The 21,793-nt window shown below is 38.5% G+C and overlaps 8 protein-coding genes across 10 annotated transcripts; 5 read left to right on the top strand and 3 right to left on the bottom strand.

The window, feature by feature from the left end:
• The first annotated feature begins 37 nt into the window (after positions 1–37).
• Positions 38–2,644, top strand: LOC124203599 (tyrosine--tRNA ligase, cytoplasmic-like). The gene is made up of 9 exons (XM_046600296.1): positions 38–310; positions 524–760; positions 836–1,011; positions 1,078–1,199; positions 1,268–1,408; positions 1,473–1,655; positions 1,723–2,067; positions 2,144–2,297; positions 2,363–2,644. The coding sequence occupies exons 2-9, from the start codon at positions 542–544 to the stop codon at positions 2,610–2,612; spliced, it is 1,590 nt and encodes a 529-aa protein (XP_046456252.1). The 5' UTR covers positions 38–310; positions 524–541; the 3' UTR covers positions 2,613–2,644.
• A 269-nt stretch (positions 2,645–2,913) lies between these two features.
• Positions 2,914–4,318, bottom strand: LOC124203611 (60S ribosomal protein L6-like). Its single transcript, XM_046600318.1, has 6 exons — positions 4,178–4,318; positions 3,836–4,008; positions 3,671–3,768; positions 3,451–3,608; positions 3,198–3,382; positions 2,914–3,139 (listed from the first exon to the last, which is right to left on the bottom strand). The coding sequence occupies exons 2-6, from the start codon at positions 4,004–4,006 to the stop codon at positions 2,969–2,971; spliced, it is 783 nt and encodes a 260-aa protein (XP_046456274.1). The 5' UTR covers positions 4,007–4,008; positions 4,178–4,318; the 3' UTR covers positions 2,914–2,968.
• A 198-nt stretch (positions 4,319–4,516) lies between these two features.
• LOC124203592 (two pore calcium channel protein 1-like) lies at positions 4,517–8,385 on the top strand. The gene is made up of 12 exons (XM_046600284.1): positions 4,517–4,700; positions 4,888–5,237; positions 5,307–5,432; positions 5,496–5,639; positions 5,703–5,872; positions 5,937–6,036; positions 6,096–6,276; positions 6,336–6,557; positions 6,626–6,908; positions 6,969–7,139; positions 7,206–7,504; positions 7,572–8,385. Exons 1-12 carry the CDS (start codon positions 4,634–4,636, stop codon positions 7,952–7,954), a joined length of 2,496 nt encoding a protein of 831 aa, XP_046456240.1. The 5' UTR covers positions 4,517–4,633; the 3' UTR covers positions 7,955–8,385.
• A 773-nt stretch (positions 8,386–9,158) lies between these two features.
• Positions 9,159–11,894, top strand: LOC124203603. Its single transcript, XM_046600300.1, has 11 exons — positions 9,159–9,696; positions 9,781–9,859; positions 9,943–10,002; positions 10,068–10,121; positions 10,180–10,233; positions 10,337–10,405; positions 10,487–10,627; positions 10,703–10,873; positions 10,949–11,011; positions 11,136–11,288; positions 11,373–11,894. Exons 2-11 carry the CDS (start codon positions 9,781–9,783, stop codon positions 11,849–11,851), a joined length of 1,323 nt encoding a protein of 440 aa, XP_046456256.1. The 5' UTR covers positions 9,159–9,696; the 3' UTR covers positions 11,852–11,894.
• Positions 11,895–12,119: 225 nt separating this feature from the next.
• Positions 12,120–14,152, top strand: LOC124203605 (ethanolamine kinase 2-like). 2 transcript variants are annotated; one of them, XM_046600306.1, is made up of 7 exons: positions 12,144–12,355; positions 12,441–12,578; positions 12,644–12,921; positions 12,984–13,201; positions 13,271–13,359; positions 13,419–13,487; positions 13,556–14,152. In XM_046600306.1, the coding sequence occupies exons 1-7, from the start codon at positions 12,230–12,232 to the stop codon at positions 13,661–13,663; spliced, it is 1,026 nt and encodes a 341-aa protein (XP_046456262.1). In that variant the 5' UTR covers positions 12,144–12,229; the 3' UTR covers positions 13,664–14,152. The 2 variants fall into 2 exon arrangements, with proteins under 2 accessions (XP_046456261.1, XP_046456262.1); XM_046600305.1 differs by having other exon boundaries at positions 12,120–12,355; positions 13,271–13,487.
• On the bottom strand, positions 14,113–15,153 carry LOC124203614 (vitamin K epoxide reductase complex subunit 1-like). The gene is made up of 3 exons (XM_046600321.1): positions 14,815–15,153; positions 14,636–14,745; positions 14,113–14,572 (listed from the first exon to the last, which is right to left on the bottom strand). The coding sequence occupies exons 1-3, from the start codon at positions 15,006–15,008 to the stop codon at positions 14,313–14,315; spliced, it is 564 nt and encodes a 187-aa protein (XP_046456277.1). The 5' UTR covers positions 15,009–15,153; the 3' UTR covers positions 14,113–14,312.
• Positions 15,154–16,190: 1,037 nt separating this feature from the next.
• Positions 16,191–19,629, top strand: LOC124203610 (phosphatidylinositol transfer protein alpha isoform-like). The gene is made up of 9 exons (XM_046600317.1): positions 16,191–16,562; positions 16,863–16,893; positions 16,957–17,120; positions 17,190–17,289; positions 17,355–17,432; positions 17,503–17,667; positions 17,755–17,876; positions 17,954–18,044; positions 18,272–19,629. The coding sequence occupies exons 1-9, from the start codon at positions 16,546–16,548 to the stop codon at positions 18,317–18,319; spliced, it is 816 nt and encodes a 271-aa protein (XP_046456273.1). The 5' UTR covers positions 16,191–16,545; the 3' UTR covers positions 18,320–19,629.
• Position 19,630: 1 nt separating this feature from the next.
• On the bottom strand, positions 19,631–21,681 carry LOC124203602 (short-chain specific acyl-CoA dehydrogenase, mitochondrial-like). Of its 2 annotated transcripts, XM_046600299.1 has the most exons (9): positions 21,560–21,681; positions 21,255–21,409; positions 21,081–21,190; positions 20,863–21,014; positions 20,461–20,796; positions 20,269–20,396; positions 20,096–20,191; positions 19,914–20,032; positions 19,631–19,849 (listed from the first exon to the last, which is right to left on the bottom strand). In XM_046600299.1, the coding sequence occupies exons 1-9, from the start codon at positions 21,678–21,680 to the stop codon at positions 19,759–19,761; spliced, it is 1,308 nt and encodes a 435-aa protein (XP_046456255.1). In that variant the 5' UTR covers position 21,681; the 3' UTR covers positions 19,631–19,758. The 2 variants fall into 2 exon arrangements, with proteins under 2 accessions (XP_046456255.1, XP_046456254.1); XM_046600298.1 differs by having other exon boundaries at positions 19,914–20,191.
• Between the last annotated feature and the right edge of the window lie 112 nt (positions 21,682–21,793).

Raw genomic sequence — 21,793 nt, 5'->3', positions numbered from 1 at the left:
AAAAATACTTTTTTGTTTTTCAAAATTGGAGCATTTTAAAAAATATGGTTCACAAAGGTATCTAGGCTATAGCAGCGGATAAAAAGTGGTTGCCAAACCCTTCGAAAGTGCTCTACCACTCACATCCTCGTTCGGTTTTTCCACGGTTTTTCGTTTGTAACCTTTCACTTCCTTGGTTCCTTCCTGTAAGATTCCGACACTCTTTCGTGTTACGCCACATGTTGTAACCGTATTTCATTAGAAAGCAGATTGATTCTACTTCATTTGATTTTCATACCACAGTGTCGGTAGTGTGATAAAAGAAGTTGAGGTATGTTTTGTCATTTTGTACCTGTCAGGTCAAGTGCTACTTAGCCTAAAAACATAATATAGTCAGCCTTGGTTTTCTTTTGTTAAAGTTTTGGTGATAACTACTTTCTTTTTCTAAATTTCTTATTTTTTCTGCAGAATTTGAAGTTGTTGCTCTAGTTCTTTTTTTTTTCATTGATTGGTGCAAGCAGTAATAAACATTGTATTTCCATAGATTGCATCAGCAGAGATAATGGGATCCATTAACCAAGAATCAATCATGACACCAGCAGAGAAGAAAAATTTGATTACTCGTAATCTACAAGAGGTACTCGGTGAAGACAAAATTACAGAAATCCTTGTTAAACGAGACCTGAAGCTGTACTGGGGAACTGCCACGACTGGAAAACCTCATGTGGCTTACTTCTTGCCCATGAGTAAGATAGGGGATTTTCTTAAAGCAGGATGTGAGGTAAGGTAAAGCATTATTGTGTGTTCCAACAATTAGAGATGTCACCAACAACCTGGCTGGCATGCTGTTTTCTAGGTCACTATTTTATTTGCTGATCTTCATGCCTACCTTGATAACATGAAAGCACCTTGGGAATTGCTTGCTCTCCGTACTCAATACTATGAACATGCTATTAAAGCAATGCTAACTTCCTTGAAGGTTCCACTTGATAAACTCAAATTTGTCAAAGGATCTGAATATCAACTCACTAAGTAAGTAACAGTACTTTATGTTAGTGAATTCCCATCAATACTCAAATTTAAATGTTTTTACACTAGGGAATACACCTTGGATATGTACAGATTATCCTCTCTAGTAACTGAGCGTGATGCTAAAAAAGCTGGAGCTGAAGTAGTAAAGCAAGTAGGAAATCCTTTGCTCTCTGGTTTAATGTACCCTGGTAAATATATTGGAGCTTACACAAATATTCACATACCCAAGGGAATGTTAATGTTGTATTTTTATTAGGTCTGCAAGCTTTGGATGAAGAATATCTAAAAGTAGATGCACAATTTGGTGGTGTAGATCAAAGAAAAATTTTCACTTATGCCGACAAATATTTGCCTCAGTTAGGATATGCAAAACGGGCTCACCTCATGAATCCAATGAGTAATTTAATCTATTTTCCTTTCTATAAAACAACAATTTTTACTAAAACGTTTATATTTTAAAGTCCCTGGTCTAACTGGAGCTAAGATGTCATCATCGGAGGAAGACAGCAAGATCGATTTACTTGACTCTGCCGCCAGCGTTAAAAAGAAGATGAAGAAAGCGTTTTGCGAACCAGGCAATGTTGAAAACAACGGTGTTTTGGCCTTTGCAAAATATGTTCTGTTTCCACTACACGCTGGCAAAGGTACCGTTTGTCTTATTTCAAATTCGATAAATATGGTAATTTCATTTCGTTTTTATGTCTATGCTAGGATTTCATATTAAACGAGGTGCTGAAAATGGCGGTGACGTTGAGTACATGTCCTACGAGCAAATGGAATCAGATTTTTCCCAATCGCTGCTTCATCCGGGTGATTTAAAAACGGCAGTTGAATTGCAGCTTAACGATTTGCTAGAGCCGATCCGAAAGATCTTTGAAGCTCCTGAGTTGGTCAAATTGGTTAAAGACGCTTATCCTCCTCTGGACAAGGGGTCCAAGTCTGCTCCTGTCGATGATGTGGTTGCCCCTCATCGTCTCGACATCCGAGTGGGCAAGATCGTTGAAGTTAATAGACATCCGGAAGCTGAAAATCTGTACGTTGAAAAAATCGATCTAGGTACGAATTTTTCCTTTTTATTTTAAATATCTTCTAGTATTCAGTAATTAATTTCTGATTACAATTTGAACAACAGGGGAGCCTTTAGGGCCCCGTACAATTGTAAGCGGCCTTGTTAATTTTGTTCCTCAATCTGAAATGCTCAACCGTATGGTTATTGTTCTGTGCAATTTGAAACCTGCCAAGATGAAGGGTATTGAATCTGCAGGAATGGTCCTTTGTGCTTCCAGGTAAATCTTTGTTTGTATTAGACGGCAATGCACATTTATCACGTTTCGTGCATTTTCGTTTGTAGTGATGAACCCCGTCAATGTGAACCACTTGATGCACCTGCCGGTAGCCAGCCGGGAGACCGAGTACGAGTGGAAAGTTACGAGACAGGTGAACCTGATGCTGTCCTTAACCCAAAGAAGAAAGTGTGGGAAACACTTCAGGGCGATTTGCGTGTTAGTGTTAATGGAATTGCTGAATGGCAAGGCAATGCTTTGCAAACTGAACGTGGTTCAATCACGACTAAAATTATTAAGAATGTTCCCATTAAATGAAGAGCATTGAAATAAAAATGTAATTCAGCCGAGTTTTTATGGTTTGGGTCATGTTATTTTTCTCGGTGTGGAAGTTAATAAATTGAACTTTGCCAAAGAAATCTGTTCTAAATGTTTGCATGCTATTCAAATAATGCAATGACATTTAATAAGTAACATGGTAATAGAACTGAAATCATTCCAGTAATAAGAATAGGCTACTCATTGCAGATGCAACACAGAGTTGGAACAGTTGAAAGTTAGTTACAAGAAATTTCCTTTCGATTTTAACTTTTTAAACTAAAAAAAAAGGTAAAATATATTCACAGTCAAATCGTTTATTGACGACTGTCTCCAAATACACACTCAATTCAACTTTAAAATTTAAGCGTGTGGGGGTATTGGCCGGTGGACAGACCAAAGCGTGACTTCAAGTAATTGAGAACAACCTTACGCTCAGCTCCACCCAACGAATTTAACATGGATCGGAGCAGCTGTCTGTCGACGGTGATCTGGTCAGCTTTGCGAGTGGCAGATGCCTTGTAGGTCTACATAGAATACGTTTGTTAACGCAAATCCTATTACGAATAAAAAAAAACGAAATACCTTCTTCTTCTTGGCAAAGATGTCACCCTCGGCTTTCTTTGCGCGCTTCTCACGCTTACGGCGGAAATAAGCATCGTCGATGGTTTCTGGGATCTTAACTTTGCTGATGTCTAGACGAGTGCTAGTGGCAATAACATAGTTCTGATGGACACGACGGATGGGAACGCGGTTAATTTTGTATGGTCCTATAATTGAGAAATTAAGAATTATGAACCCAACATTTACAAAAGTAAAAAAAAAAAAATAACCATACCAGTGACCAAAAGAAGACCAGATTTCAAGGCCTTCAAGAGTACCACACGCTTTCCTCGGTGAACACCAGCCAACAGAATAAGAATTGTTCCAGGCTGAAGAGACTTGCGAACCTTAGGGGCACCATGCTTCTTCTGGACCTTTGATTTAGGCTTTGAACTGGAAAATAAAACACATAAGCACAAAATTCTAATAGTCAATTAGAATGTATGAGTACACACTGGTCTTTGCAGGGGTAGTTGTTGGGGCGCTTCTTCAAGCTAACAATCCTGGTTCCCTTGCTGAATGGTTTCTCAACAAACTTGGGCTTCTTCTTTTGCTGAACATGTACATAAATCAACCATTAAAAGTGTGAACACTTAACATCAATTGACATGACAGCTTACCTCATCACGCTTAACTTTGGAAACTCGTTTACCAGACCTGGCCTGCTTCCTCGATAGATAGCGGCGAAGAGCTTCGGCTTTGGAGAATGTGTATTTTCCACTGGCCAAAGTCGGGGCTGGCTCTTTGGCAGCTGGAACTCCAGCAGCTGGTTTCTTCTTGGAGACCTCCATTGCTAAAGTTAGAAATCAAGAATAAATTATGTTTTTCGATACTGAGAATGCAAGAAAATGACAGCAGAAAGACAAGGAGAGCAATGTGTCTGTACTTCGTCGAGTAAGTCGACATGATAAAGAAGACTAACATAAATGAAATTGACTAGAGTTCTAAACAACAAAAATTACTTGTTTCACTGAGACTAATATAAATGAAATGAGGATTTGGATGTTTCAGAAGATTTCTGATCAAAACTACCGGAGAACTTACTTCCAAAATGCTGAAAAATAGAACGGAGGAGTGGAAATGGACCTTACAGACTGCGTTGCAAGATCAAAAGAATCATAACTGGCCGACAGCGAATCCGAGTAAACTCTTTGAATTTTTGACGATTTTAAATATAAGAATATAGCATAAAACTTCATTCTATTGAAAAAAATAAATAAATAAATTTTTTTTTCGTTTACTTCAATACTTTTAAACTCGTTTTAATAAATAGAAACGAAAATTATGTGGTTTGGCACTATGCTTCATGTTTTCTAACTTTGTACTGTCTTCTGTAGTGTTTACAACTCAAATCTGAAGCTTAAGATTTATTTTATTTTATTGACTACGTGTTTTATCCATTATCACGCGTCTTCAGGATGGGAGAGGACGACAAGATAATATCCACTGATGGTCAGATTATTCAAATACAAATTATGGAAGAAGGTAATTTTTACTTTGCTGTTTTGTTTACACACAAAAGGGAGCTTGGTGGGCTAATAATTCGCGGTTTTTTAACCAGCTCAAACTAGTTAGCGTGTTGCAATATTTTAAGTTTTTTGTAGTAATAGTACGCAAATCTTTGACCTTTGGGCTATATCTTAATCACGCCTGTTTTATTTCTTGTTTACAGCTGATGAAAGTGATGTTCCTTTAGAAGTAGGAAACACTGCAAGGACAGCAAGCACAGTGGGGGAATCAGCTATTCAGTTGCAGTTCACAGAGCTCCACTCCTTCCCAGCAATTGAACGTCTTCCTTTAGTCGAAGTTACAAAAAGCTGGGAACTAAATTATAGAGAGGCAGCTATTTTCTTGGAAGAGGGAATCAACAACGATAAGTTGACCTCTCATCCCTCATGCCATGAAGCACTTCCTGCATACCTCCTTGTGCACAACAAGTGGTACTATGCCCTAGATTTTGCTGCCTCTCTGTTATTGATCCTGCTGACATTCACAGAGAAACCAGCCAACCCACTCTTTCGTGTAATTATGACATGTTGCTTCTACAACTCGACAAAACAACAACAAAAATATTTTTTTTGTGTGTTTTAGCTTCCAGTAGGTGTACATAGCAGCATGGAACTCACGGCTCTGGTCATTGTCAGTGTTGAGCTAATCATGAAATTCCGTTGGGTGGGATTCAAGATATTCATTCACCATCCTAGATCTATGGTGAAGGTAGGTCTATTTTGTAAAAAATAAACTGCAATAAGTATTTCATACAGGAAATTTACTTTAAAGGCAGTGACACTCTTGATAATGATAGCTGAATCCATCCTGGTTCTGGTCCGGCAAAGTTCCCACTTTAGGGTTACACGTGCCCTTCGGCCCATCTTCCTTCTTGATAATCACCACTTTGGTGGCGTACGTAGATATTTGCGTCAGGTAAAATTTAATCGACTTTCAAAGAATTTATTCAAATTCTAATTTCGACGATTCGTTTTACAGGTTTTGCAGTCAATGCCTCCCGCAATTGATATGTTGGGCCTATTACTATTTGTGATTCTATTCTACAGTGTTTTAGGTTTTTATTTATTCGGCTCGAACGTAAATGACCCATACTTTAGCACCTTACAGCAGGCCTTTATATCTTTATTTATTCTATTGACTACGGCGAAGTAATAACTAAATTTTAAATTCCACCAAACTCAAAATTAAAATAGTATATTTTGTTTGTTTCAGCTTTCCCGACGTGATGATGCCTTCTTACGCAGTGACTCGTTGGTCGTGTGTTTTTTTCATCACATACCTCTCTATGGTTTTGTACTTTTTGATGAATCTCGTAAGCATAACAAAATCATACTACTGTATAGAAACATTTAATAGTGTTCAATTTCTTAGTTGCTTGCGGCTGTTTACGCATCGTTTTCGAGTATGGAGAAAAATAAGTTTCAACAATTACTGCTGCACAGGCGAAAAGCGGCCCAGCATGCCTTCCGTCTATTGCTTGGCCGTAATAATAGATTCGGTATTACCTTGCAACATTTCCGCGGTCTCTTGCGACATGTCGACTCGTCCAGAAGTAAATTTCATTTCAATTTAAGCATAATCCATCTTCTAATTTAACGTTTGTTTCTGCAGCCTACCGAGAGGTCTACCTAATGTTCCGTCTTTTGAATACGTCAGAATCTGGCATTATTGACGTAAACGAGTTCTACCACATTTACGATGTTTTAGATACGAAGTGGCGTGTGAGAGATGAAGAACCATTTTGGTTTTCACGACTTCGTTCTCCGACCTTGGCCTATTGTGCACAGCAAGTACATCGACTGGTTACCTGGAACTTCTTCGACTATTTTGTTTGTGAGTCTTGTTAGGTTTATGTTATTCTGCACTTTATGAAGATCCATTAATCAATTTTTTAAATTTAGCTGTGGTCATTTTCCTGGGAGGAATCTTGATGTTGACACGAACTGCTGCTATTTCGGTCCACATGAGCAATCCCCTTGAGTTAGGTGTCACTTGGGAGACTTATGCATATGTATCTTTCTACACGCTTGAAGCGTGTCTAAAAATTTTCGGCATGGGTTCTCACGACTACTTCACCTCCGGCTGGAACTGCTTTGACTTTACTGTTACTGGAGTTTCTTTGATTGGACTAGCGGCGGAAATTCTTGGTCACTGGTCTTTTCTGGTAGTCGCCAGACATTTGCGGTAATTCAAATACTGATCATGTGGTAATCATCGAAAGAAATTTAAAAATGTTTCGTGTAGGATTCTGCGTCTGTTCAAGCTACGAAAGAGATATCGCGATGTCTTTGGTACCATATTCATCCTTGGTCAACGACTGTTGTGTGCCGGAATCGTGTTCTTCATTCTTTACTACGCCTATTCAATTGTTGGAATGGAACTTTTCGCCGAGTATGATCTCACGAATTGTTGCAAGTAAGTCCTTTTTATTCTTGCATTGCCTGTTGGCTTACATATCAGTATTGTTTTTTTATCTTATAGAAATTCCACTGTTGAAGCCAACTTCCGTTATGAAAATGGGTCGTCTTCGAACGGCTATTATTATTTGAATAACTTTGAAAACGTCATTTCATCTTATGTGACACTGTTCGAACTTACGGTCATCAATAATTGGTACATCATCATGGAAGGCTACGCGCTGACTACAACCCAGTGGAGCCGCATTTATTTTATGTGCTTTTACCTCACAATAATGATGCTGTTATCCATCGTTGTGGCTTCGGTTCTCGACGGGTTCATGTTCCGAATTTCATATAAAGAACAAATGACTAAAGAAGATGGTAAGAAAATGTTTTGAACCCTTTATCAGAAGGTTATCGTTTTTTGAACTTTTGTTTTGCCATTTAGAAAAGCGTTTGGTTGAGAAAACTGTTACACTGAACGCCGAAGAATACGAACGTCTCCTTGCGGTAGAATCTGCCGAAGAAAAGTCCAGGGGAAAAGTGTGGTACAATTGGTTTGCTCGACTACGTAAACAGGAGCCTTTCCGGACCTTAGACGAAGTGACGCTGGATTTGCCAGGAATCCGTCCTATTTCAGTAACGTTCACTGGTTTCCGACGACGAACTAAAGATGTTCTCCTCAGCTTCATGTACAAAGATGAGATATCGTGCTGGATGAAACAAGCCGATCACGAAGAAAAACAACCCCAATCTGGAACTTCGCCTTCCAAAAGAGTAGGAGTACGCCAGAGATTGAATCGCGGCTCCGATGATAACCTTACCGACTAATTAGGATCTATAAGAGAACATATAATAATAATTCCAGTCTTTGTGTCTCTTTCAACCCACTCACGCTTCCATCCTCATATTTATCACGTGTATTTTTTAGATTCCTTTTTAACGATTGTTTTTTCCTAATCATGATTTCTTCCATACTCTTAGGAGACACTTCGCGCATAGGTCGCACACAAGGAACAGTGTCTTTTCTATTGAGTAAGTCTTCTGTTCTGGTATCGCTGAATCTTTTCGAGGTCTAATAATTTCCAGACTTAATCCAAAAGAAATCGCGAGTGAAGTGATTGATTGTCTGAAAATTTGTCCTTATTAGTATATATTATATTTATGGTTCCTTTGCATGAAATGCCTCGTGTCTGATGACTCGTCGGACAATCCCAGTTGTTGATTCGTATATGAATAAAATATTTTAATAGCCATAAGAATTTGATTTGTGGTCGTCATCTTGTTATACGTTGTTTGCATTGCTAAACCTGTTAAACATTCTTAAAATTTTATGACAGGACACTGGACCTTCTAGCGATGAGTGGTAGGTAAGTTGATAGTGGGTAGGTGCTTTGGGTGGAAGGTTTTCTTTAGACAAGAAAAAGAATTTCGCGGCGGTTGAACCCGTCGCATCACACATCCCTGATTTGAACATCTTCAACTACTTTAATCGAATCGCCCTGAAATCTAGCCTTTTCATTTCAAAGGTAACACATTTCAACACATTACCTTAGTCTTCAACATTTACATCAATATTCATTTATGTTCCCCCTTATTTTTATTTTATATTTAATTTATTTAATTGAGCAAAAAATGTTGACCGAATTTTTTTTTGCCAAGTGGCGGGAACAGAACTTTGAATTTGTGACGAATCATTGGTGAAGCCCCGGTACCCCCCTATAAACAACATCTTTATAGCATTAGAGAGTCTGTCTCTCTACTCCCTATACTTTGAATAATTTTTAATTCGCCAAATTTGGAAGCCCTTGTTGCCGCACCCTTTGTTGAAGCTCCAGTGAGTTGAAAATATAGACTAAGGAAATTATTTACTTGGTGTGAGATTGTATGATGTGTATCCATGTCTCAGTTATTTTCCAGTCTTCTAAGAATTGTCTGATGTGTTTCCAGGTTCTTAAGATAACTGGAAGACAATGTAATGATCCTTAGTCTGAACAACTCGTATTAGGATTCGTTGATACGATAATAGCAAACGCGCTGTACCCCTTCATGGAGGAAGCTGGAAGCTAGGAGCCAACACGATTATTGGTACCGATTGGCGGCTAACCGGTAAGACGGCCAAACCATCTTCTCATTATTATTCACTGTTATTTTCAACCCAAATTTCAACCCCGGTGGGTAAAAAAATTGTGTTATCCCTGATGGCTGGCAAACATGATGCGACAAATTTATCGTCCATCCACGGCGTCCAGTCGTCTCAAATGACTTATCAGCAGCCAAGTCAAGTATAAGGTTATCATTCAGAAGCATTTTAAATCATGATTTCTTACAGGGTCGAGGGCACTTGGGATTTCCCAGTTACGTTATTCATTTAACGTCAAGAGCCAATGAGCGAAAGACACGAATTTTTATTTATTTTGCCTCTTTCCATTACGTCTCAATCCGAATGGGTAGTCTAAAAAAAAAATCGAAACACGGCTAAACATCGACGAGCTTTTCCAACTGATTTCTTCTCGTCACTACTTTAGCTACTTTTCGCCGAAGCAACCGCAGATTGTCGTTCTATTTTAGAGGTACAAATTATTTAACAGATTATATTATTTGTCATCAGGATTGACACGCGTTATTTTTATTACGTTTTCAAATGTCATTTGTAGATGAGGATTTCTTCGTGTCAACTGGTAGTTGCGTTAACTCTTTTTCTGGCCAACTGTGCTTCTTCAGAATTGCAAAACGGTATTCTGGCATTACGGAACGCTGATTCTACATATTTATAATTTACATTCGGAATGGAACTAAAATGTTACTTGGATTTGTAGTTGTTTCCGGTGATGGAGTAACAATAACTCGTGAAGCAAATTTGACAATGCAAATCGAAGGTATTCTAAATTATTTCACGTGCCATAAGAAATTTAAAAATAGAACAAATTTACATGATTTACAGAATTAACAAAAAGATTGGAAGAAACCAAAGTGCATTTCATCCAGGAACTCGCAAGTAATTGAACAATTTGGGATTTAACTACTTAAACTAATTTTTTGGAATTTTATGAAAGATCGTACAGCTGTATTTGAGGACGTCGTTGAAAAATTGAACAAAAATTTGCAAGGTAGATTGCATATCCATAGGTGGTCAGTAGTTTCTGATCAAGAAAATCACATCGCTGTTCTCTACGCATTCAAATTTCTTTAATTAAAACGTTCAAATTGCAGAAACACAACAAGAATTATTGGCTAACATCGAAACCAAATTTGCGAAAGAGCTGAACGCCATTAGAGAAGGTAATGCACGCAATGCTTCAATACTGCGCAATTAATTGAAATTAGATTACAAAATATTTGTTTTTATTATTATTATTTCAGAGGCCTCCCGACGTATGAAATCGGAGTCCAAAGTGATAGTTGAGAATACATCTTCGGTGATAAAACATTTCTCAGAAAATGTGATTAAATCAGCGGCATCATCTCGCGATGCAATTGAGAGTTTGAAAAGGGAACTAAAAGGTTTATTCATCTGACTAAGTACTTATAGGAGAAAAAAGAATGGATCAATGTTAAATTGTATGTTTTGAATTTCAGAAACCAAAAAAGATTTTAATGCAACTTCGCAGATATTATCAAATAAAATCAAAGTCACCGAAGAAACTCTAGCAGAGACTAAGAAGGAGTTACTGAATACCAAAATTGAGTTGGAGAACACGAGAAACAATCTGAGCAAAACCATCGACGATTTATCAGCAAAATTAAATTGTAAGACATTCAAATATGGAATCACTCGAAAAAATTATAAATGTTAAGATCCTTTATTTGCATATAATTAATTAGCGACCGAAACAGAATTGGGAGAGGCGGAGAGCATCGCAAGATATTCGACATCGGAAATTGACGGTAAGTGGAATGTGTCATTTAGTACAAAGAAAATGAGACTAAGCATTTAAAAATCTTCTGATGAAACCTTATATTCGAAATATTTTTTTTTACATCTTTGAACATTGTTCTTTGTTTTTTACAGATGAAACAAGTTACCTTGTTGACTTTAGCCAAATGCCAACATCCTGTATAGATCTGAAACGAATGGGCCAACAAATCAACGGAATATTTTTAGTGAGAGGATCAAAGAATTTGGAAACGGTCTACTGCAACTTTCACTCTAAAACCGGAAATGGTAAATCGCAATTTTAAAAAAATGCAAATTTTAGTTCTTAAAGCTGTTAACTGTTGAATTCCTATTTTTATTTTGTTTTTACAGAAACGCAAAAATGGATCGGATACGCCGACGTCAAATCAATGCCCGTCCATTTCTACGCCCAGAAAAATTCCACGTTCGACACAACTAGAACTCCGATTCCGTTCGATTCGGCCTTGATAAACGACGGGAATGCCATAAATTTGACATCGGGGGTATTCACGGCACCACGACCGGGAACTTATTTCTTCTCTTTCACGGGGGCGGCCGTGTTTCCGACTTCATCATCGTCTGTTTGGTTAGGAGTTGTGCTTTATTTGAACGGGGTCAAAAGCGGTATGGGCCATGTTGAAGAGGCCAACACGGTCGACAATCAGTCGAGTCCGTTGAACCTCCAGTCGACGCTGAACTTAAAATCGGGCGATGAAGTCTGGGTGCAGATTGATTACAGGGCGCATGAGGCGTCGCTGTTTGGTAACGCAGACTACGGTACTCATTTCACTGGTTTCATGTTGGAGGAGGAAATTATTGCCTCCCTTTGAGAATTCGTATAAAAAGGTTATCCAAAAATGAAAATGTCCACTGGCAAATGACTCACAAAAGAATTTATTTTATTGGAAAATAAAAGGGTTCCAAATAGATTCAACTGTAATTCAATTCTCATTCATTAATGGATAGAGAATTAATTCTTTACAAACATTTTACTATGACTATCCGATTGAATTTATTGCATTAAAAAACAAACAGATGTTGTGTATTTACAAACTTTTGAATTTTTCCGCGATTGAAATTAGTTCTGCAACACCCGCTATACCCGACTTGGCGTTTGTTATTGTCTGAATGTGACAAGGTGACAACTGTTGATTTGACTTGAACATTATCGTTTCCTTTCTTTTTCCTAATTGATTCTATACTTTAAAATGTCGTCTGATTGTGTGTACTGTGAATTAGAATTAGTAATTGATAGAGATAATTTAATCAGTGGTGCCTTAAAAGTGGTTAACCAGCTAAGGAAAAACTGGTTATTTGACAGATTGAAATTCAAGGTGAGAATGAAGTCTTTTATCTATAATAATAAGTTGGCTTATAGCTATTGAAAAAGTTACATACCTGCATGGTTAAAATATATAGACTTTCACAGGTGGAATAACAAATCAGTTGATTGGAGTTCATCATAATGGTGACCAGTCTGACACGATACTAATTCGTGTGTATGGAGTAAACACTGAACATATTATAGATCACAGAAATGAAATAAGAATACTTCAGGTATATTTCATTCCTGTTGATTTTGTGTTATAATTCATCATGTGCTAATTAAAACTATGATATAGTTTCTTAACACTTCAGGTTTTGGTTCCAGAATTTATGCTACTTTTACCAATGGATATGCCTATCAGTACTTGTTGGGAAGAACTTTAGATGAGCAATCCTGCTATGATCCAATGATTTATCCATTGGTTGCAGCAAAAATGGCTCATCTACATCTGCAAATGACAAAGTACAAACAAATTTCAGGTGTAGAAGATAAATCTGTGCTTTGGGATAAAATAAATTCCTTTATAGCTTTGTCTGGTGACACTTGTAATGAAGGTAAATCAGAAGAGCAAAGGTATTAACTCAAGTACATTTACTGGCAATAAAATTTGTTTTTTATTTTTTATAATGTAATAGAAATTTACCATCAAAAGCCAAATTGACCCAAGAGTTGGAATGGTTGATGGCTCATTTGGAGAAATTTGAGAGTCCACTGGTGTTGTGCCACAATGACCTACTGTTGGGCAACATAATTTATGATGAGAGGTCCAATGTTGTACACTTTATTGATTTTGAATATGCAGGACCAAATTATCAAGCGTACGACATAGCGAATCTCTTTAATGAGTTTTCGGGTATGATCCGCTATTTTATTTTAACTATTTAAAAATTATACAATATCGAGATTTCTCATTTGAATGAAGGTGAAAATCAATGGGCATCATATCCCGACGAGAATTTTCGACGTGATTGGGTTCAGTCTTACCTGAAGGTCTTTGACAATTGCCAAGACGTAGGCGAATCTAAATTGAAACAAATGCTATACGAAATTGAACATTTCCGTCTCGCTAGCCATTTCTTCTGTGGGACATGGGCTGCATACCAAGCAACACATTCCAAGTTGGATTTCGACTTCATAAGGTAATGGAATTAGATTAAATATATTTAATATGTAATCAATTTATAGTTTTGTATGTTTACTTGTATAGCTATTCCAATTTACGACTCCAAGAATATTACCGAGTAAAAAGTGCGCTACTGCCTTCTACCCCGCTAGACTAATTGTGCAGCAGGTGAACCGTATAGTAAAAACTTAGAATAATTTTAATTTTGTTATCTCAATTCAATAATCCTTACTCTCCTTTTACACTTATACTCTACTTGAAATACTCCGCTCTATGCTGCCATAAGGATCTTTATCCTCTCTTTTGCTTTTGGGTTTACAGTAAAATTGTTCGCTCCTTAAGTGTTCTTAATACTGGCAAAGTAGTTTTAGCGTAGTGACGTTATTTTTAAAAACTACTAAAACCGTGAGTCCCTTCAAGGCCGACTCAATTGTGCTCAACATTTAAAAAATTTCAATTTTACATTGATATACTCTATGCATATCCATTTAAACCAGGCAATTAACATTTAATTACGATATTTCCAAAACTTTTTGTTTCGCACAATATAGTTTACGTCTCATTCTGTACCACTCCGATCTGAAATTAAATCTGATATCAATCATATAAAAAGCAGAGAATAATTGTAACAATTGAAACTATTAAATGTGCATTTCAAATATATTATATTATAGCTCTGAACCAAATCACATCACAACTAAGGAATGACAAAGAGCACCTGAACAATGAGAACCAGAAATAACACATTTCCCATGATAACCCCAATACCAATCCATAACCAATTTGTTTCACACAACCTTTTTGGCTTTTGAGTATTCAACAACTTTGAGTTTTTAAAATTCTAAACTCTCTTCTTGGTTTTGTTGAAGCCTCCTGTTTGGAGAATTGGCCCTCCTGTTTCCAGGCTGAGTTGTTTCAATTTTGATATGCGAAGGAGGTTCACAATCAGCAACACAAAGTTAACAAAGTAGGTTGAGACACAGACCACACAAATATCTTCAAGAACAAAATACAGGATGTAGCCCAAATAAACTGATCCAATGTTGGCCATGATACACAGCAACATCTGAACCCTGGCCAGAAATAAATAGTTTCCAAGTCCTGTCAAGTAAACAATTATTAAGGTAAGTGAACATTTTTCTAATCTAACTTATATGGAAATACCTAATAGTAAAACAAGTCCATAAAAGGTAGCTCCATAAACAGGATTGGGTTGGATAAGAGGTGAGTTTTCATCGAGAACATATTGAAGCAATCCAAATCCTTTGCCATATCTGAAAAATTGCAAAAGAAAATAATGAAATCGTGCAAGAAAATAGAGAACAAGAAAATCGTCTGAGTACTTGGAAGAGAACACTTTTGAGCAGCTCATGGACTCGCTGATGTCGCACATGGCCACGTAGGAATCATCGTGTTCCTTTTTCGTCTCGACATAAAACGCATAAGATGACAGGGCTATTCCAGCAAAACAGAAGAAGGCAAAACAGGATCGGAGCCGACGAAGTTTATTAACGATGACGGCTGAAGCAGACACCATTTTGGCTCACGTAAATAACAAAACAGTCTCGCAAGAGAAGAACTCGAAATGTGTTGTCCTATTTAGACAAACGATGTGTTTCCCGATTACTCGTCTTCTTCAGAATGTTGCGCTCAGCTAGTGTGTCAAACTCGTTGTGTCACTTGCCGAAAATAACACGAACAGTTCCAAAAATCACCGCTAGATGGCGCCACAAAACAGGCGGACTTTCGCGTGGCGAGTAGCGACGATTTTTTCTTTTATTTCCTGGACAAAAAAAAGGAAAAAAAAATCTTGGATCACGTCGGACAGATATGAAAGGTTTGAGGGATCCACACGCCATCATCGATCCTTTTGATTCTTTGTGCCATACGCGTGACACTATATTTTGTGCAATCTATTTGATATTGATCCCATTTGGATTCGATCAATAATCCCCCCTCCTTTAACTATTAGCGTCCCGCGGTCAAATCCTAATTCCCCAGACCGCATTTTCAGCGTCCTCCTTGAACCGTAATTGGTGTGAGTTGGCAATCGAGTTTTAGAGTAAAGGCGTGTCGAAGCCAATGATTAACACTTTTGCAATACTTTGGACGTCGTTTAAAAAAGAATTGGATTTTTTAAAAGTCGAATGTCTTAATTAGATCGGGGGTAGGAAATCCATCGACCTCATTTGGAGTCGGACGGATACATGATTTTTTCTCTTAATACGTCAAAGTCCACATCAAGACTTGGCAATGCCCGACTGAATGATGAGAGTTGCTTTGACGTCATCGGTGGGGACTCTAGGGGATAAGAAACCCGCATTCAAAAAGTTGGCGCTCAAGGACGATTGAACGAATCGACAGCAGAGAATGCCGCGGTTGAGTCTCGGTACTAAATTTATTACGTAAATGTTGTTGAAATCCAGTTATCGTCGAATTCGATAAGACTTTATTCCGACATTTCCATAAAATATTTAAATAGTTGACGCTGATGTAATGCCACTTTGATTCGATCGACTGGGTTGTACCTTTCTTTTTATGACATTAAACTCTGCGATTACGTAATTAAACACCTTTTAATGTAAACAAATCCCCCAACCCTTTCCCTAACCGAATTATACCCACCCACCCCGAATGCCCTAAGGTGTCCGAACCCCGCCCCCACCCATCGCAATGTTTCATTGAAATCGTCGGAATTGAAATTGAAAAATTTCATTTTTATTTTACTTTCAAACTATTTAAATAATTTCCAATCAGCAGTGCTGAATTTAGTTGATTAAAATCAATTCTAGAGTTTCGTTAAAATTAATTGGCAAGATCGCATTAGTTCCGTAGATCAACGCGGGATTCAGCACTTTCTCTGGGCATTTCGTTCCTCCCACCAGTACCGTTTCTTATCCCAGTTAGTTCCTGCGTCATCGGCTCCCAGGGCCAACTGTCAGCCTTTAGCAACTGTTAGGCCTTTCGTCTTCTATACAGTCTCTGTGCCGAGAGTTTAGGTCAGCGGACTATAGTCTGGCTTCTGCTGCCCGATTATAATATATTTTTTATCATTTCCACACCAACGGAAGAAAATGTTCATCAAGGAATTGTAAGTTAACCGGCTTAAAATATAAATCATCCTCCTCGATTACATCAGCTCAGCTGTAACAACCAATAACGTAATCATGTAGCGAAATCAAGTTGAATAATTCGCCTACTTTGACGTGCATGGTGGTTCGGTTTCGAATTTCTAGGGTTCGTTTTTGTCTCATTAACTAAGATAAATCTCAGCAATTTTCTCAGATGGTTAAATAAGGTTTTTTTTTTATGAGTACTGCAATTGGTTACTGTTAACGAGAAGTGACACTTGAACGAACACAGATTAAAATGTCCTATTCCTTTCCCTTAGTCGGGTGGTGATGCCAGTCACAGTAGAAGAGGTGAGTCGAGAACATAAAATTGTTGTAGAGAATATTTCGTAATCAAAATTTTACTTTTCCCAGTACCAAGTTGGCCAACTTTTTGCTGTGGCGGAGGAGTCAAAGAACAACACAGGCGGTGGTGAAGGGATTGAAGTGCTTAAGAATGAACCGTTTGATGGGAAACCCCTCCTCAATGGTAGATTTAGCAAAGGGCAGTACACCTATAAAATTTACCATTTAGCTAGGTGAGAAAATAAGAAATCTACGCAATATTCTTGGCAACATTTCTAATTTCAAAATGCGAATCTGTGCAGCAAAGTGCCAGCTTTTATCAGGATGTTGGCACCAAAGGGAGCGTTGGAAATCCATGAAGAAGCCTGGAATGCATATCCATACTGTAGGACAGTAATTTCAGTAAGTTTCAGTTAAATCCTCCTATTTCAATTCTGTTGTACCAATCGTTGTTTGATTTATTACAGAATCCTGGGTACATGAAGGATAATTTTTATATAGTCATTGAAACAATGCACTACGCCGATAAGGGCATATCAGAGAACGTAAGCTATTTATTGTAGTGACAACATAAATTATTTTTATCGGCTCCTCTTGTTGTTGTCGTCATTTTAGATCCACGAATTGCCGCCAGAGAAATTGAAAGTCCGGGAAGTAGTTATGATCGATATTGCCAACGATCTCATTCAAACATCTGATTACAAACCTCACGAAGATCCAACTAAATTCAAATCACAAAAGACTGGAAGAGGACCTCTAGTCGGCAAGTGGCAGGACACAGTAAGTTTTTCCCGACCGGCTAATTTTATGCTCGATTGAACACACGGGTTTCTAATCACGGAGGTGTTTTCCACGATATTTAAATAGGTTGATCCGGTTATGACCTGCTACAAGTTAGTCACGGCCGAGTTCAAATGGTTTGGTATTCAGACCAGAGTTGAGAGCTTTATTATGAAGGCCGAACGGCGTCTCTTCACCAATTTCCATCGGTAAAAAGCTGAGCTGATACGACTGATCAATTACGTTCAAGTTGTCTCTAATCTCTTTTTTTTCTTATCGAATGCAGGCAAGTGTTTTGTTGGCTTGACCGATGGCATGGGATGACTATGCAAGATATTAGACGTTTGGAAGACGAAACGAGAGAAGAATTAGATAGAGTAAGTTATCCCGTTTACATTATCGATAATAATAGCGTTCCGTTAGTGTTGGGAGAAATGTCGGACAGTGTGACCTTGAAAGAAATCAATGAGGCCGATCTGTTAGCACCAAGTGTCGTCCTTGGCGAGAGTAGACGATGCGAATCGAAGTTTCTATGAATCATGCGCGGGTTTTTCGAATATTGATTTACTTTTTTCTCTCTTTTTGTTTGTTTCTTTTTTTTTAGCAACGCAATCAGGGAACGGTGCGTGGAATGAAAGCCGATTCGGACTGATTCCTCCTGCTGCTGCTCTCTCTCCTCCGAAATAGTGCACGTGGCGAGCGATGGCAAGTGTCACGGAATAATTACCTCCCGTGTTTCGTGGAACTTCTTAACATCTTCTTCCTTTTTCTCTTCTTCTTCTTCAAAATCTTTTTTGGTTTTCACTTTAATATCTCCATCTGTTTTACGTTCCATTACCAAATTTGTTCACGTTTGGTTGGAGGTTCAAGTCAGCGTTTACACTATAGGGGAATCTATAAACGTCAGGCGTTGTCATTTTCATGTGTGTGTGTGTGTATGTGTGCGGTCGGTAACTTTCGCGCTACGGGATTTCCGCATCAGACGCCGAGTGTTTCTTCTCTTTTTTATTCCTTCCTTTGCTTGCTCACTTGCTCCTCCGTTGGCTTTTTCGCCCCTTTTTTCCATCCTCTTTTGAAAGAGAAGAAAGAAGGGGGAAAAAAAATCGAGCAAGTAATGCGGAAAGGTCCTTTTTTTTTCCTTCTTCCACCCCACTTTATCCATCTCCGTCTCGAGGCTCAAGTCCCTGATTGAAGTGCTACAACCCGCCTCGCGCCCTGCCACTAGACGAAAAAAAAAAAGTGTATCGATCGAAACCGGTTGTCGGTCTCCTTTTGTACCATTCTATTTCTTCTTCTTCAACTTCTTCTCTCCTTTACAAACTACTTTTTTTTTTCGCTTTTGTTGTCCACTGAGCCTCCTGTTCGGCCAAATCGTTTCTTTTCATATCCAAAGCCGGATCCTTATTATTATTAATTTTTTTGTGCTAGCTCCAATTAACCCCGAAATCCCTTCTCTCAAATATTATAATTGTGTGTTTTTTTTCATCCGAGGGGGAGTTAAATATTTTAACTAAAATATCGAAATCTTTTTTTTTTTTTTTTTCAAATCATCATTTGATGTGCGTGCGTGTGCGTGTGGTTGGGTGTATGTGCATGTATGGGTCAACCAAAAGAAAAAAAAGGACTAAGGATCGAAGAAGTGTGCTGTTGTAGAAATTACTGCGGCACTTAAAAAAATTTTGTGGTTTTGAGAACAAGTCGAAGGGGAGCGTTTATATCACGCGACTCGACACACGATGTCTTAGAGACACATTCCAGAAAAATAAATTTAGTCAACAATTTAAAATTGAAGTAAAAAAAAAACAGACAGAAAACACCCAGGAAACCTTTCTCCACATTTTCAATTGGCTCTTCCTCCAAAATAATGTTCAAAACTTTTTTTTTTCTTTTAAATGTTACAAATTGGCTACCCATTCATGTTTGGCGCAAAGGGCGTATCAAATAGATTAAAACATCATCATCGTTATGATCTAATTCATTTTTTTTTATTATTCGCGTTTTTTATCCATTTGTGTAATGTAAAATAGAAGAAAAAACAAATTGCATTGATAACGTAATATTCTTTTTCAACCTGATAACCCCACCGAATTTCTAAACACCATATTCTTTCAGCACGTTGCCGGCGATGACTAATCTCTGAATTTCCGAAGTTCCCTCGTAAATTTCGGTGATTCTAGCATCCCTGTTTTGGAATTAAATAAAATATGTAATGAAAGGAGATGAAATGATGATGAGCAGTTAGATACCGGTAATGACGTTCCGCTGGCATGTCTGAAACGTAGCCCATTCCACCCAGGATTTGAATGGCCTGATGAGAGATGAACGTTGCAGCTTCACTGGCCGCCAATTTAGCCATGGCCGCTTCCTGGAAAGCGAAGTGAATCATCTTTAGCGATAGAAAAAAGGTATTAGTTAAAAAGAATAGTACTTTGATGAAAGCCCTGCCTTCGTCTTGCAATGCTGCCGCCCGCCATGTCAAGAGCCGGGCGCTTTCTAATTGTAAGGCCATGTCGGCAATTTTGTTCTGGTGATAGAAACAACAAGAACAAATGAGTTTAAAAAAAGAAATTAGTTTTCTAAAAATATATATCTTGTACGTACTTGGATCGATTGAAGTTTAGTAATTGGCTGGCCGAAGGCTTTCCTCTTGCTGGCGTAGTCGACGGCACAGTCTAAGGCCGCCTGTCCAATACCCAAAGCCTGGGCAGCGATGCCGATCCTTCCGCCATCTATTTCAAAGGGGCAGTCAGGACACGCGATCAAACGATGATGGAACTTGTTACTTATCGTTACCTAATATGCTCATGGCAATTTTAAAGCCTAATCCAGGCTTGCCCAGCAGGTTGTCCTTGGGTATGTGACAGTCCTCGAATATCAGGTTACAAGTGGAAGAACCGCGAATGCCCAATTTGTCTTCTTTCTTGCCCAGCGATAGGCCCGGCGTGGGTTTGGGGACAACAAAAGCCGAGATGCCTTTGTGCTTGAGCGATTTGTCTGTGGTGGCGAAGACAACGGTGGCCTCAGACTCGTAACCGTTAGTAATCCAGGCTTTGGTTCCATTCAACGTCCAGCCTCCGTCGGCAGATGTGACAGCTGTTGTGGATGCTGCACCGGCGTCACTACCGTTTCCTGAAAAGGCGATTCATTTATTATTTTTTTTTCTTTTAATGGATGTGCATGTTCTTTTTTCCCAACCTGGTTCGCTGAGTGAGAAGCAGCCAATCTTGTCTCCACCAGCGAATGGCTGAACCCAATCTTTCTTTTGCTGATCATTGCCGTATTTGAGAAGGGGACCCAAATACAATGAATTGTGGGCACTCATAATCACTCCGGCAGAAGCGCATCCTCTAAAAAATAAAAAAAATTATTATTAGAATTGAATACCAACTGTTGATGATGAAAATGAAATAAACCTTGAAATTTCTTCAATGGCCACTGCGTAAGCCAAATAGTCTAGACCCGCACCTCCAAAGTCTTCTGGGACGACAATGCCCATCAATCCAAGCTCGCCCATTTTAAGAATCTAATAAACAGAACACTAAAATAAATTCTTAAGTTATTGTCGAGATAAAAAATCGGTAAAACACCTGCTCCTTTGGGTAAAGGTGCTCCTTGTCAAATCGGGCAGCATTTGGCTTGAGCTCAGCCTCTGCAAAGTCCCTGCAAGTCTTCCTCAAAAGCTCATGGGTCTCAGGTAAAGATGTCAGGATGGAAGCATTTCTGGCCTGCTGGAACTTGGCGACTGTGCAAGAAAGAACCGAAAATTGTTAAACGGTGTGTCACACACACACATGTGTGTAAAGGCTAATAATGCGAGCCAAAAGAAAGCGAGTTCGCCGTTTGAATACCAAACAACGCAGATAAAAAGCTAATCGTAAATCAATCATCTTACGGCCAAGAGAAAGTCGACGCAGTTGGAGAGCCATGACTAAAACGAAACAAGAAATGACTGAAATGTATTGGAATTCCAGCAGACGACACGATTGGACATTACCAACAAAGGAAAGAGCCATCTGGCGTTCGATTAAAACGAGATATTTTTTTACATTATCTAAACCTCCTCCCAAAAATTGACGATGGAATCGGGTCAGCAGGTTGCACACACTATCTCTTTTTTTCCTGCGTT

This window comes from Daphnia pulex, chromosome 10 (assembly GCF_021134715.1).
Source record: "Daphnia pulex isolate KAP4 chromosome 10, ASM2113471v1".
NCBI classification, from domain to species: Eukaryota; Metazoa; Arthropoda; class Branchiopoda; order Diplostraca; family Daphniidae; genus Daphnia; species Daphnia pulex.
The sequence above is the reverse complement of the archived record's forward strand: the minus strand, read 5'-3'. Positions and strand labels throughout refer to the sequence as shown.